General features: G+C 39.4%; 1 protein-coding gene and 1 non-coding gene across 2 annotated transcripts in view; one reads left to right on the plus strand and one right to left on the minus strand.

Moving 5' to 3' along the window:
* MBNL3 (muscleblind like splicing regulator 3) overlaps positions 1–16418 on the minus strand; it is a 118951-nt gene that overhangs the window by 49305 nt on the left and 53228 nt on the right. The window contains exon 2 of the mRNA XM_047764346.1: positions 14865–15760. Within this exon, the coding sequence (XP_047620302.1) occupies positions 14865–15041 (177 nt within the window). The 5' untranslated portion in view covers positions 15042–15760. The remainder of the gene's footprint in view (positions 1–14864; positions 15761–16418) is intronic.
* LOC125119055 (U6 spliceosomal RNA) lies at positions 3737–3843 on the plus strand. Its single transcript, XR_007133011.1, has one exon. It is a non-coding gene; the product is annotated as a U6 spliceosomal RNA (small nuclear RNA).

Below are 16418 nucleotides of genomic sequence, written 5' to 3' on the forward strand. Positions count from 1 at the left end.
GTATGATAATCTCTAGTTGCACCCAAGTTGCTGCAGGTGGCATTATTTTACTCTTTTTATGGCTGAGTAGTAATCCACTGTATATATGTACCACATATTCTGTATCCACTCATCTGTTGATGGATATTTAGGTTGTTTCCATGTCTTGGCTGTTGTGAATAGTGCTGCTATGAATATCGGTGTACATGTGCCTTTTTAAATTCCAGTTTTGTGAGGATGTATTCCCAGGAGTAGGACTGCCGGATCATGTGGCAATTCTATTTTCAGTTTTCTGAGGAACCTCCATATTGTTTTCCCTAAGTCGTTGCACCAATTCACATTCCAACCGACAGCGTAGGAGGGTTCCCTTTTCTCCACACCCTCTCCCACATTTGTTATTTGTAGGCTTTTTTTTTTTTTTTGTCTTTTTTAGGGCTGCACCCTTAGCATATGGAGGTTCCCAGGCTAGGGGTCGAACCAGAGCTGTAGCTGCCGGCCTACACCACAGCCACAGGAACATCAGATCCTTAACCCACTGAGCAAGGCCAAGGATCAAATCTGCATCCTCATGGATACTACTCAGACTCATTTCCACTGAGCCACGACGGAAACTCCTGTAGGCTTTTTAAAGATGGCCACTCTGACCAGTGTGAGGTGGTAACTCACAGCAGTTTTGATTTGTATTTTTCTACTCATTAGTGACATTGAGCATCTTTTCATATGTCTACTGGCCATCCATATGTCCTCTTTGGAGAGATGTCTATTTATATTGCGGTAATTATTTCACAATATATACTTGTATCGAATCATCATGTTGTATACCTTAAACTTACACAATATTATGTCGATTATACCTCAACAAAGCTGGAAAAAAAATCCTTCCTCTACTAGGGAATGAAAACAGACAAACTTAAATTTTTTTCCCAATTATTTGGCAGTTAAGATGGAATGTCTATCCATAAAGGGTGATTTCCTGGCTAATAGGAAAAGCGAAATTGCTAAGAAATTGCAAAGAAAAAAACCGCTAGAGATCATGTTTTTTTATGAAAGCTGCAAAAAAATTTAATTTTATTTAACAGAGCATGTGACAAGTACAAACATTAACAACAGGAAAACAACTTCTGGGATAGATATTTAGCAAATGTTTTATTTATTATTTATTTATTTATCGGCTGCACCTACAGCATGCGGAAGTTCCCAGGCCTGGCCTCAAACCTGCGCCATAGCAGTGACAATGCCAGATCCTTAACCTGCTGGGCCACCAGGGAACTCTGACAATGTGATATTAAAACAATGTCGTCTTAAAAATACGATCTCTGAAATGTATTTGGAATGGAATAAAAGATGACTGATACTACAATGCTGCCTACTCAATGGACCTAGGCGCATATAAAAGATGAGTGATATAAAGTCACAGAGAGAAAAGGTTTTCTGTTTGCATTTTTTTGCATGCTAAAGACAGAAACTAGAACCTTAAAACTATGTAGTTAGCTGAAAAATCATGGCTGACACATAGGCTATGTCTTAGTTTAGGGAATCTGTCATATTTAGCAAAATTATATCACTGTGGGCCCTGCATTTTCAAGCTGCTGGATGGTTTTCAGAGTGGTAACTTCCTTCACTATCCACTGACTCCCAACAAGAACGTGGGTAGGAGCAAAAAGCTAATCTCTTTTCTATCAAATTTGAGTTTTGCCAACAAAAAATATGTCTACTTACAACAGAACAAAAATGCTATTTAAAGCATACACTGACTTGCCCATGACTGAGGAACAGCTGCAAAAACGGATGGATCCTATTGCCATATCTATTTCACTAAGTAACAGATTAGACATGCACTAAGCATTTTTTTTTTTTTTTTTTTGCCATACCCATGGCATTCGGAAGTTCCTGGGCCAGGGATTGAACCTGAGCCACAGCAGTGACAATGTCAGATCCTTAACTGCTAGGCTACTAAAGAACTCAACACTAAGCAATGTTATACAAACTCATCATGAATAATACTGAAAAAATAATTTACTCTAGGTCTAGACAGCATGGTTAAGACCAAATAGTGGAGATTATTTACCAAATAAAAGGTTATAGAACAAAAGGAACTGTTTACTGACTTTTAAGAAAACAGTATCAAAAAAGATATGAATAAGCACCAAACTTGTAACTGCCTCTGCGGTAAAACTTGACCCTGTGGTGAGAATCGAAGGCACAGAAATAAGAACATCAAAAACCTAAATATAACTGCAAATCTGAATTGGACAGCAGCAGCCACAAAAAAAAAAAAACCCCATAAATTTAAGAAACCAAAGACTGATTACACAGTGGAGGAAATACAGGGGAAAAAAATGAAAAGATTATTTAGAGATAATGAGGAAAGAACAAGCAGCTAAAATTTTTCTGGAATATATAACTTATAGGTCAACAATCAAGCACAGGCCGAGATAGAGGAAAACAAGGCAACCTTGGGAACGTTACAAGCAGAAAACTAATCTATAAGGGGAAAAAAGCCGTGAGTAAATGATGCTCTCTGAATAAAATCATGTTCCTAGAAGAACTAATTGCTATTTCCATATGCACAGAAATACCCTGCATCCACATTTCACAAAAACTTGAAATAGAGAAGAAGGCAATATTTGCAATGGCTTCACACAGCCATGTGACATGAGAGAATTATTAAATTATCAAGTAAGATCAGGCATATATACATATCCCTAAGAGGGAAGAGTTTCTTTCACACAAAAAGAGCTGACATATAGTAGACAGTTCTCAGATTTTCAATCATGATTTTTTTTTTCTTTTTATGGCTACACCCGCAGCACATGGAAGTTCCTGGGCCAGGGGTCAAATCAGAGCTGTGTCTGCGACCTACCCTACAGCTTGCGGCAATGCCAGATCCTTAACCCACTGAGCAAGGCCAGGGATCGAACCCACATCCTCACGGAGACAATCTCCCATCCAGTTCTCAGATTTTCAGATCTCTCGTACTAACAGGGTTCCTATGACAAAGGGTCAATGTCAATGGTATCACATTGTGGTTGAAGAATACATCCCTGGCCATATCACAAGTCCTTTCTCTCCAGGTGGCCAACTGCAACCTTGGCTGCAAGGGGGAGAGAGAGATGATCTAGAGCTATGGTTCCATTAAACAACATTTTATATTAGTTGGATTAGATTCCAAGTTATTTTACTATTTGGCCCATAATGAGGCTGAACTGCTACTGCAATCTTTTCAGCTGATCTGTGACAGGCACCTCCCGAGCTGGCCAAGGCATTGTACTAGTGAGTATATATGCAACAGAATCAGACATCACAGAGTTTCACGCAGTGAAGATACACATGATCCACAGCCAGTCACAACCCCCAATTCTGGCTAACTCAGCAGTGCAGGGTGGGGAAAGAAGGATGGTCGAGGGAAGAGAGACAGCTCTGTGTTTTGACTCTGAGTAATTAAATACAGCTTAGTATCACTAAGGTAGATAACTTGGTCGAAAAATAAAAACACCCTGCCTCTTCCCCTCCTTTTCAAAATCAGTAGCCCAGATGATGGTCAAAAAGCTAAAGATGAAACTTGAAAGTCTTAATCTAAACACAACAGCATGAAACAAATGAAGGAGAGATTAGGAAAGTTGGCTTTCCACCCTTTCGAAGTAAGAAAAGTGAAGGAGAATGACAAAATTTTAAAGGCAGTGCATCTCAGTGTCACGTGGGACAGCCTGATCATGATAAGGGCTGGATGCTTTTGCTTTAGTAAAATAACAGGCCAGTGCTAGCTTTGACAGCACATATTCTAATACTGGAAAGATACAGAGAGGATTAGCATGGCTCCTGTCCAAGGATGCCACGAAAATTCGTGAAATGTTCCGTATTTTTGAGCAGTATGTCTCTTTTCTTAGAATCAAATGAATGTGGCAAAGGAAAAAAAAAATGAAACACAATAAGCCCAACTGATGTTTTCTCCATCTCCTTTGCCTCCACAGGAAAAAGGACTGAAATGATTGGAAGAATACTGGAGGCCTTAGGATCTTTTGATACCTGCTTATGCTAACTTGGGCCAATGACTCCCTCACTGGATCTCCAGTTTCCTCATCTGGAAAGGCTAACAATTTGAACTGAATGTTCTACATTCAAAATTTTTGATCGGCACGGTTCGTGAAATGCTGTTATGAATATGAATGCCTTCTTAACTATTTATATTAACTGACTCAGTTAGCTGGTTGAGGTCAGTCCCAGGATCACCCATTGCATGGATTTCAGAGTTTTCTCATTACTACACCCAAAGTTTAAAAAAACAAAACAAAACAAAACAAAAACAAACAAACAAACAAACAAACAAAAAAACCGAGGAGTTCCCATCGTGGTGCAGTGGAAACAAATCCGACTAGGAACCATGAGGTTGTGGGTTTGATCCCTGGCCTCACTCAGTGGGTTAAGGATCCGGTGTTGCCGTGAGCTGTGGTGTTGATTGCAGGCAGACACGACTCAGATCTGGCGTTGCTGTAGCGGTGGTGTAGGCCAGCAGCTGCAGCTCTGATTCCACCCCTAGCCTGGGAACCTCCATGTACCGCGGGTGCAGCCCTAAAAAGACAAAAAAAAAAAAAAAAAAAGAAAAGAAACAATACTCTTCCACTGTATTTCTGAGCATCAAAAGACAGGAGATGTAGGTGCACAACAAAGAAAGTTCTTTTTGAAACATTTAAGTTTGAAAAAATTTTAGACCTACAGAAAAATTGCAAAAATAGTACAGAGACACCCTTGATACCCTTAACTCAGATTCCTGTAATGTCAACTTACATACCATACACAGCATAGTTATCAAAATCAAGAAGTTAACTCCAGTACAACACTACTAAGTAAACTAGAGACCTTATTTGATTTCACCAATTTCCCCCCAATGTCTTTTCTCTGTGCCAGCATCCAATCCAGGATCCCACATGGCATTTACTTGTCAGGTTTATTTAGTTTCCTCCAATGTGTGACAGTTCCTCAGTATTTCCTCCACTTTCATGACCTTGACACTTTGGCCATTGGGAGCTCTTTCAGGGTGGCTCCTGTGTCCTCTTGGCATGCCCCATCCTTTTCCAAGTACTTCCTTACTTTCTGGCAGCACAAGATATCACAGGCTCGTATTTTTCCTGCCTTAGTCCAGCATCAGCCATTACTCCTTTACTGGAGGATGGTATTAGAAACCAAGATCTGGGTGCAAGGTGTGCTTATTACTATTGGAGTGCCATTGTTTCTAGGCTCTGCTAAGACAGAGCTAGGGAATATAAGCAAGCATAATAACCCGTGTACACACACATCTATGCTACTTTTGTACCTGTCTATCCGTATACATAGTAAAATAAAGATGAATCCATACCAATGCCTCCACTCTAATCCAGATGACAGGATTCATTCTAGCATTCCCCTTTGCCTTATTTTTAATTCTTTTCTCTAATGGTAAGAAACACGGTTATCTTTATCTCTATTCTCTATTCACTTATTTGTTCAACCCAAGCATCCACATAGAGTACTTACATATGCCTGTGAATAAGGGATTTACTAACAAGAGTCGGGTATTTTTGTATAGTTCTGTTTATCTTTAATATAAATATAGCACCTCCAGGTTTCTTTCGATTAATATCAGAATGGTAAATCTTGCTCCATCCATTTACTTTTAATATTTTCAGCAACAGGAAAAGGAAGGAGAACGTTTGCCACAATTTGTACCTACAAAAACGGGAGATCAAGTATGTACATATTTACTTGTCTATACATAAAATACTTATGGGAGAGAAAACTTAAATGTATTACGTGGGAGGTCAACTGGCTAACTGGAGAAAAGACATGAGAGGGAAACTTCACTGCATATCCTTATACATTTTTCTAGTTTTCTATAGAGACATTATTCATAGATCATAAAGTATACATGTCAGTGTTTTCATCCTCACAAAGTTGTCAACACTATCTAACTCCCATTTTTCTTGTCTTTTTAGGGCTGCACCCACAGCATATGGAGGTTCCCAGACTAGGGTCGAATCGGGAGCTGTAGCCACTGGCCTACGCCACAGCCACGGCAACGCCAGATCCGAGCCTCATCTGCAACCGACACCATTGCTCACGGCAACACTGGATCCTTAACCCACTGAGCAAGGCCAGGGATCAAACCTGAATCCTCATAGATGCTAGTCAGATTTGTTTCTGCTGAGCCACGACAAGAACGCCCTATTTTCTTTTTTTAAAATGATTTTTATTTTTTCCATTATAGTTTGTTTACAGTGTTCTGTCACTTTTCTACTGTACAGCAAAGGGACCCAGTCACACACGCACACACACACATGTGCACACTCTTTTTCCCACATTATCCTCCATCATGCTCCATCATAAGTGACTAGATATAGTTCCCAGTGCTCTACAGCAGGATCTCATTGCTTATCCAAACATTTTCAATGCCTCAAAAAGAAACGCCATACCCATCAGCAGTCACTGCCCACTGCCTCCTCACCCACTCTCCCCTACCCCCAAAGCCTCTGGCAAACACTAGTCCACTTTCTGTCTCTATGGATTTGCTGGTTTTGGATATTTTATATAAATGGAATCATACAATATGCAGTCTTTCTGAACTGGCTTTTTTCACTTAGCATAGTGTTTTTAAGGTTAATCTATATTGTAGTATATATTAGTACTCTGTTCCTCTTTATAGCTGAGAAATATTCCTTTATTATGTATAAATCGCATTTTGTTTATTCACCAATTGATGATCACTGGGGTTTTTTAATTTTTTGAATTATTAAAATATTTACTCATTCGAAAATTTTATCTTAAAAAATAATTATTTTTTTTTAGATATAGAAACAAGAGAAAGAGACAAACAGCCCCCTCATAAAAAGCAAAATAATTAAAACTTTTTTAAATCATCAAATAAACTATGCATGAAAGAAGCATGGAAAAGCTTGTTTGGTGATTTGCCAGAAGGACTCACAAGACAGAAGCTCTGAGTCTTCGTCATAACATACACACCCCTACCTGATCTCCTTTGACCTCTGTTTACCTTTCCGCCCTCATCTCCAACTGCTTTCCCCCTTCATCCCTCTGCTCCAGCCACCCTGGTGATCTCGATGTTACTCAAACACACCAGGCTTCTTCCTGCTTAGGGGCCTTTGGTGTTGCTGCTGTCTTTGCCTGGAATGTTCTCAGAGACCCTTACAGCTGACGCTCTCACCTGCTTCGCGCCTCTCCTTAAATATCGCCTCGTTAGAGAAGCCTCCCTGACCATTTAAGCTCAATCAGCGGCCCCTGCCATTCTCTGTGTCCTTTCCCGGCTTCGTTTGTTCTTCACATGTGACAATATGTCATTAACCTGAATGTTGACTTCCTCTTTACCTGCCCCTCCCCCACACAGAGAAAGGTATTTGGAACACAAGGTTCTTTAGCCTCAGCTCCAGACCCTAGAGGAAAAATGCTCGACTAAATTCTTTTTTTTTTTTTTTGTCTTTTTAGGGCTGCACCCATGGCATATGGAGGTTCCCAGGCTAGAGTTCGAATCAGAGCTGCAGCTGTTGGCCTACACCACAGCCACAGCAACACAGGATCCGAGCCGTGTCTGGAACCTACACCATAGCTCATGTGGCAATGCTGGATCCTTAGCCCACTGAGTGAGGCCAGGGATGGAACCTGTGTTCTCATGGATGCTAGTCAGATTTGTTTCCCCTGAGCCATGACAGGAACCCTCTCAACTAAATTCTTAACTTTTCCTTCAAGATTCCAGGATGCATATATATATACTAGCATAACATTTCTTTTATAATGGTGATTTTGGTTTCCCTTAGAGGCGATCTTTGTCTAAAGAGTTTTTTCTTTCTTTCTTTCCAATTAGAAGTAACACTTTTGTAAAAGAAAGTGTAAGCAGTGCAGAAAGGACGAAGGTGGGAAGTGAAGGTCCTCTGGACTGGAGGTGAGGGAGAGAAGGAGGCCGGGAGAGTGTGTTGCGCACTGGGACAGGGAAACAGGAGGAAACAGCTGCTGCATTAGAGCAGCTGTGTCAACAGGGCTCATCAAAATGTCCCCACAGATACACTGGCCACATCAGACTGTCTTGCTTTGCTCTTTATATCTTTTGCCTGTTTTTCTAGGAACATACCTTAAAGTGTTTGTATTAAGTTATGAAGCTCTTTGTATGTTGAAGAGCTTTTAGTCTGTCATATTTGTTACAATTTTTTCCCCAAATTATTGTTAGTCTTCTAACTTTTTGGTGTTTTCTGCCATTCGGAAATGCTTCTTGCTGTGTGCTCGGTTCTAATAATGCTTTGCTTTTATTGTCTCTGCCTCTGATGGCATGCTTAGAAGGTCTTCCTCACCCCAGGATTAGAAAAGTGGTCACTTGCATTTGCTTCCAGCACTGTTGTGGTCTGAATTTCCTTTTCATGTTTAAATTTTTAGGGGACCTGGAATTTATTTGGTAAAGAAACATGTCTGGAGTGCTTACAGTGTGCCAGGCTCTGTTCCAAGTGCCTTACCTGAATCATTGCATTTGAATGCTCAGTAACTCAGGAGCTGGATGCTCATAGGAGCCTTGTTTTCACAGGGGAGGAAACTTGGGAACAGGGAGGGTGGGTACTTATCCAGAATCACACAGCTGGTGAATCCTGGCCCACCAATGGGAAAGCCTAAACAGGGTTGTTGTAAGGAATAGAGTTGACATGTGAAAAGTGTCTAGAATATAGCAGTCAATAGATGGTAGAGTTTATTATTATTATTACATAGTTCTCAGAAACAATTTCTGATGGCTGCATATTATTTGAAAATGAGTATCTTTTAAATTGAATATATTTCTATAAAACACTATTTCTTCACAAGTTTTAAAAGCCTTCTGAATTCCATAGAACAAATGAAACCCACTTTTTGTTTTTAAAGAAACAGTTGTCATTTAAAGAAATTCTGAAAGGGCACACACCAACATGAGAAGAGTTTCATTGGGTAATAGAATTACAGGTTTGGATTCATAAAAAAAAAAATCTTTGTCTCTATATTACAATTTTCTAGAAAGGGTATGTTTTTATTTTCTGATCAGAAAAAAATAGCCACAATAACTGACATATCTTTTAAAGGTCTATGAATGGGAGAAGATCAGGAAGCATATAGATTTTTTTTTTTTGATACCCTGGGAAAAAAAATCTGAAGCTGATAGGAAAGATAAAAAGAGGGAGAAGACGGCTTTGCAGGATCAGCAAGAAGAATGAGGGAGGGAGGGAGGGAGGTGTATGAGGAAGCCCAGAGGTAAGGCAAGGTTTGTGCAGTATAAATACAATTATATAAAAGAGAGAATGAGTGAAAGGAAATACAGGTTAGCACTGGTACTGAAAAGTAGAGATGATACATTATTTTTATTTATGTATTTATGTATTTGTTTATGTATTTATTTACTAGGGGGTACTCCTGCGGCATACGGAGGTTCCCAGACGGGTCAAGTTGGAGCTGTAGCTGCCGGCCTACACCACAGCCACAGTGACGCCAGATCTGAGCCGCGTCCACGACCTACACCACAGCTCACGGCAAGGCCGGATCTGTAACCCACTGAGTGAGGTCAGGGATCGAATCCGCATTCTCATGGATACTAGTCGGGTTCTTAACTGATGAGCCACAATGGGAACTCTGGGGATGATATTTTATTACATTTTATTTACATTTTATTTTTTTTTATTTTCTTGTGTATGATCTTAAAAATTTCCTTTGCATTTTCATTTCCCTTCATCAAGATGAATGACTTTTTAAATGGGGGGGGGTGTTGTTTATCATTAAAACAAAAGTAGAAAATCTGTTTCCGGATAAATTATAGGTAGCCGGGGGTGCTGACTCCAGCACAGGGACCACCCCACTAGAGCAGGTGACAAGAACAGGCGCATCACAAGATGTCTTGGGCTTCCTATTCCCCAGGGTTCTGCCTTTCTTTCTGGTGGCCTGTTGCTGCTACTTTCTCTGCAATGCTCTTGGTCTGCTTTCTCCTCCCCACCTCTCCTGATGGGCCGTTAAGTGGAGCAGTGCATTACCCATCACTTCAAAGATGGACACTTTCCCACATTTTGATAGCTTGGATATTGGGATGACCCTTACAATCAATGCTATGTTGAGGAGATGGTGAGTAAATGAAGAAGATAGTTATCAATTTTCACAAACAGAAAACCGATCACTTCACAGCAGAGAAACACAGTGGACACCATCTTGATCACATGATTAAGGTTAACATGAGAGGTAAGAGACATGGACACCAAGTACACTCAAATATGCTGCATATCATTTCTACATTTTCCCAAATTTAATTTTAAAAAATGGTGTTTATTTATTTTGGCTGTGCCCATGACATGCAGAAGTTCCCGGGGCCAAGGATAGAACCTGCTCCACAGCAGCGACCAGGGCCACTGCAGTGACAATGCCAGATCCTTAACCCACTGAGCCACGAGTGAACTCCTCATTTCTATGGTTTTCTTGCTCAAAATGCATGACCTCAATCAAATCCTGAGAATGCAGCCTACATATCCAAATTGAGAGGCATTCTAGAAAATAACTGAACAGTACTCATCTCAAGGGTCACAGTTATGAAAGATGAGGAAAGACTGAGAAACTGTCACAGACTGGAGGGGACTAAACAGACATGACAAGCAAATGCCATGTGGGATCCCGGAGCAGAGAAATGCCACACGGGCATGGGGGACTGGTGAAATTCAAATCAGTTTACTTAATAGTACAGAACTAGAGTTAATTTCCTGGTTTTGGGGGTTTTGTTTTTTGTATTTTGGCCACACCCACAGCATGCAGAAATTCCCAGGCCATGGATAGAACCCGAGTCACAGCAGTGACAATGCTGGATCCTTAACCTGCTAAGCCACCACTGAACCCCCGATATCCTGGTTTAAGATAACTGTGCTATGTATGGTATTTAAGCTGTTGACAATACAGGAAGCTGGGTGAAGGGTATGCAGGATCTCCTTGTACTATTTTGGCAACTTTTCTATAAACTTAAAATTATTTCCAAATAAAAAGTTTAAAAAGTGAGGCTGAGCTTTGATTGGGTACTAACTGCAATTCCATTCTTCTTTCAAAAGAAATCTCTGAAATATCCAAAATAGCACCGAGTTTTACTGGCCAAAGGTACCTCCTCTTTCAAGTAAGTAATAGAAGATAGAGATCCTTAAGTAAAATATTTTCCTTGAGTCTCAGGATGACAGGAGCATATTTGTATGTATATAGACATTTATACGTATATGCGTCTTTACAGTGCAGGCAGACCTCTCTGATCAAGCTCATAGATGGTTCTAAATCTTGCCTAACCAGCAACCCCTGGGATTATGTTGCTAGGAGCCTTCTGCTCCTGGTAAGTTTTCCCTTAGCCAACAGGGATGAGGTAAATATTCAGTCAAAAATTATCAAGTTTTAAACTGGTGAAAACTGCTATGACTAGTGATACTAGCACAGAATAAACCTGGTAACTCAGGACAAATTCAACCCACAAGGCTAGATTCACATCCATATGCCTACACAACAGGTTTCACTTGCCAAAATAATATCATGCTTATGATCATGTCTGTTTTGAAGACATAGTGTGGGGCTCTTTTGTGTGTTTTCCTCACTCAGTTCCCACCTTTTAGGAATGTGTGTGGGTTGACACGGCTGTACTCTCACTATGCTTGCTGCTAAGACCTTTGCCAGAATATTTCAGTTACAAAACTACCCAAGGAGGTGAGGAGGGTGGGCAGATGGACAGGTGTTGAGCTGTCATAATTAAACAAGGAGAGCATCTCTATCCTTCCTGGGTAACAAATGGCAGATATGGAGGGGAAGATTCAAGACACCATGACGTTGTTGAGGCAAAATACGTGAAGATAATATTGGCTCTGAAAACAATCACAGAGTCTAGGTTGGTATTTTTAGTGATGGCCTTTTATTCAAGTCAAGGGACAGTTACTAAAATACCAACGCAGATCAACTACAAACTGTAATACCAAGAAACTGGCACAGAATGGGTTAAGTGATCCTTCGGAGAGAAATTTCGAAATAAATTGTGCCAAGCAGGCTAGGCAGTTGATTCAAAAAACAGCTGCATAGTAACACGACATTCTTTTATGTAGCTGGAAATTAATCTGTTGGCTATGCTGTCTAGATCTCTATCTGAAGACGGCGCAAACTTCATCACGGAACACTCAACACGCATGGAGTGATGAGCCCAGCACTTGAGCACAATGCACAATTAGCCATCAAGCTTGCCCTCCTTATTTTCACAACATTCCCTCATTATGAGGTGAGTATAGGATATTGTTAGCAATTGTGCCTATTATGATGGCAAAGAACCATCATCATCTGGTTGAGTACCTAGTGCTAATGGAATCCTTATAAAAACAAAAAACAAAAAACAAAACACAAAACAAAAGCAGCAGCCCCAAACTCGTCAAGTGATTGATTCAGTTATTTAACCACTCATGGAAGAAGAAACAGTGCCCAGATACATCTTAAAAGTATTTCAAGCACAGAAACTCAAAAACTCCGAAGCTGGGGAGCAAATGCTGCAATATCCATCGAGGTATGTTATTTGTGTATTACAGCTATGATAGTACAGCTCCCGCAGGTCAATTATCCCATCAGCTTGGTAGTTTTCATGCATGTTATGCATAAGGAATAATATAAGAGAACTACAATGTCGCACAGACATGGAACAGTGGTGCATGTGCTATCTAAATGGCAAATCAATTAATCGTTGGAAAGGCATTGTATGTTTGAAATATTAAGATTTTCATTAAAATTTGAGAATGTAAGGATTATGTAAATCGTCTTTATCCTGTGTGACTGGTCATCAAGATTTTAACATAATTCAAAAATTATTTTAAAAACACTGGATGCAGTGAGTAGACAGTGTATTTAAATAATTAAGTGGCTCATTAATATTCATTGGCCATTATCTACATAGTCTCTGAATTAAACATTTTCCAAGCTTTAAAGTGGTGTGCAATATGCATTTTGTTAATAATCACTCTCCATATTACTTTTCTTCAAAATGTTTCTATTATGGCATTCTTTTGCCTTTAAGTGGGAGAACTGATTGGAAGAATATCAACGATTAGAACAATCACACATCTCTTTCCCACCAGATGCCTGAAAAGATAGAGTTTACAAGGCCTGCAAGGACCTCTATATCTGGAAGCCATAAAAACAATGATACTTAGCTTGGAGAACTAGTATCACACTCATGGCAACTGGATTTGGACATGTCTAACTGAAACATGAGTTTATGTTTCAAATAATAAGGCCTAACTAAACAGAACTGTTTTGAAGAACTACAACAAGCATCTTGGTTAATAAGAAGCTAACTTTTCACTTAATTCACTTTTATAGAGATACATGGTTTTTCATTTTTGTTATCTCCTTGGAATCTCCACAATAATCATGGAAGTTGGAAGAGATGAATTACCCATGAGTTAGTGATGAAGTAACTCAAGGTTTGTCAGGTTTAAGTAGTTAAGGTCAGATCCAGTGGTGGGGCTGGGACTCCTGAAACAACATATGTAAAGTATCTAGTGCAGTGCCGGACCCTCTGGATAAAAGACATCCTTTCCCCAGACCCCCAACTAGTCCAGCTTTTCCATTCGAGGCACTGCCTAGTCCTTGATTTAAATAACACACAAAAGATTTAAATAATGCCTAAAATAGTGATAGATGAAACTTGACCAATAATGAAATAAAGCAAACAGAATAAGCCCTTTAGTCAAAACATCTGCTACAAATAAGAGCAATTCAGACATTTTTAACATTAGCAATCGCCATTATCTTTATAACCAGTTCCCATTCTTGAACGGCAATGGTCTGCCACCAAAACTAGTAACCACAAAATAAGCAAAAGTAACTGCTTGAGTAGGATATCACGATAAAATGTTTTCTGAATAAATGACCACATGAAGGAATACATCTCTATTAGCCAGTGCAGCCATAAATAAAAATGTTAATGAGGTACAACTGGTCATGATGAGGGTAAAACAATATCAAGAAATTGAAAAGGTCCTTACGAACTAAGCTTAATTCATTTTAACATATTTTGAAAAAAGCCTCAAATGCATCGTAGCAAATCTTATTAAACCAGGAATCTACTACCATTCTTTACTTCTATGCTTTAATTTGTACATGTTTACCCTTAATTTAAGGATAACCATGAATAAAACATGAAAATCAGTGCATTTTTTGTTCTGCAATCATATATGTTCCATTCTACATAATATCTCATCTGCCCTCATTCTTTGTTGATACTCTAGTACATAATATTCGGGTTTGATGACCTTGGTGATAAAATGTGCTTACAGATCTGAAATTGGTCAATCAGCTGCCCAGGAAGAAAATTAAGTGAAGCTTGATTTGCAGCAAGTTAAAGGTTCAAGTATTAGTCTGACTAAGAAAATTCAAAACGCCATCATTTTCCTCCTGAACAGTGAGATTTTTTTTTACCTCATCCTCTCCCAGTCTGACTTTATTTATTCTCTGACTGGTCCTTGCCAAGTGTATTTTGATAGGGTAGATAATAATCTTCTCTAAGCTATATGAGAAATATGATCACTGTATTAAAAATCTGACTCATATACACAGAAGTAAAGTTACAGCAAGGCTACCCTTTCCCACTCCCACACCAATTCTTGATTTTTTTTTTCTTTAGGTCTATCTATCTTGATCAGTGGGTTTTGATGGGTGAGCTTTAGCCTGGCTTAGTTCTACAAACACAAAGTTGACATCCTGTCTTTAAAAACAAACCAAACTTACTGCTTTCATGCTATTAATAGCTTTACTAATTTCACAGCACAATAGATCACCAAAAAAAAAAAAAAAAACCACAAAAATCAACAAGTTTAAATTTAAATGATGTGCATTTAGGTAAGACTCACCTTTAAAGAATCAAAACAAGCCACCACACGACCATTTTCCACATGGCACACTCTTGGCGGATGGGCAAACTTGCAATCTACATCAGCTCTAGAGCAGGTTCCTCTCTGAAATTCTCGGCAGACTTCTAAAGTCAGCCACTTGGTATCGCGTACCAGGGCAACGTTGACAGCCGTCATGTTGAAAGCAAAGTTAAAATCAAGTGCACCCTTTCTAGAACAGTATTACTGCTCTTGCTGAAAGGTTAACAATAAAATTCAAGCTAAATGTGAAGAGATAACAGCTTGCTTTGGTGAAATGTTGCTTTGTTAGCACTTAGGTTTTCAAGTCAAATTCAGCCAAACAAAGCCAATCAGAAAATAAAATTGTGTTCAAATAACTAAAAAATCAAATTAGAGACCAACTCCTAAGAAGGCAACCATAAAGGTTAAGATATTGGGCGTTTTATTTTCTTCCTCTGCCGAAGAATAACTGGCAGAAATTCAAAAGAATTCTATGCTTTCCAGTTGATGTTTTCAATTATTCTTGCAAAAAGCATATGCTTTGGGCTGCCCTTCAATTTGAGGAATGGTCTTAGATCAAGGGGAGAAAAGGTTTTTTTGTTTGTTTGTTTGTTTTTTACAATTTCTTGGCTTTAAAGATTAAGATTGGTAGGATATTAACAACTGTTAAAATTTTTTGCTGCAAAATCAGGAGGAGGGAAAATGACTATGAAAATTGAAAATCAAAGAAAAAAAGAATGAACAACTTGTTGAAAACGAACTATAAGCACACTAGGGTTTTTCTGGGGGGGGGGGGGTCGCGGCAGAGGTGGTGGTAGGGAGAGGGGTTTATAAAGAGACAGCTCGAAAGTGGATTCCAAGCAGCAGAGTTTTCAGAAAAGGCACTTTCCAGAAACCTGCAAGAAAAAAATAAAATGAAATTAGCTAAAATAACACAATGCTTCCATTTTAAACTCTAGATGTGGAAAAGAAGTGACATGTCTTTTAAACAGGAAGCATCTAGACACTGACAGTACAACTCAGTACAGTCAGCCATTGTCAATAAAAAGGGCATTTCCCAGTATTGTAGAACTGTGTACAGTAAAAGGAAGCAATCACTTTGACTTACTGTTGAAATACAAGACTGGGCAACAACCTAATTAAAAAGAGAAAAAGACTGCTTCATTTTGATCTGGTCAGGGCAGAAATTCATGCCTGGGTCTACTGCACAGGCAATGCCGACGCCTTCCATGACAGCTCCTGATGCAGTCATAACCGCCTGTGTGTCCCCAGCTTTTAGAGGCCACCAAAGACCCACCCATGACACTGGCTTTACTATGGTCTGATGGAAGGCTTGGTGATCTGCTCTCAAAATCCCGAAAACAGAAGTTGCTAAGAAAACGTAAGCTGCCCCAAGAGGTAACTGTGTATGTGCAATATAACTGCTGACAATCGCATAAAACAGTCATGACAAAACTAGCTGGGGCTCCACGGCAAATGAGGTAGAGGGGAGACTATAAAATGTGCTTCGGACCAAGGAAGAAGTCTTCTGAAAAGATGCTGGATTCGTTTTGG

Source organism: Phacochoerus africanus, chromosome X (genome assembly GCF_016906955.1).
Source record: "Phacochoerus africanus isolate WHEZ1 chromosome X, ROS_Pafr_v1, whole genome shotgun sequence".
In the NCBI taxonomy this organism is placed as follows: domain Eukaryota; kingdom Metazoa; phylum Chordata; class Mammalia; order Artiodactyla; family Suidae; genus Phacochoerus; species Phacochoerus africanus.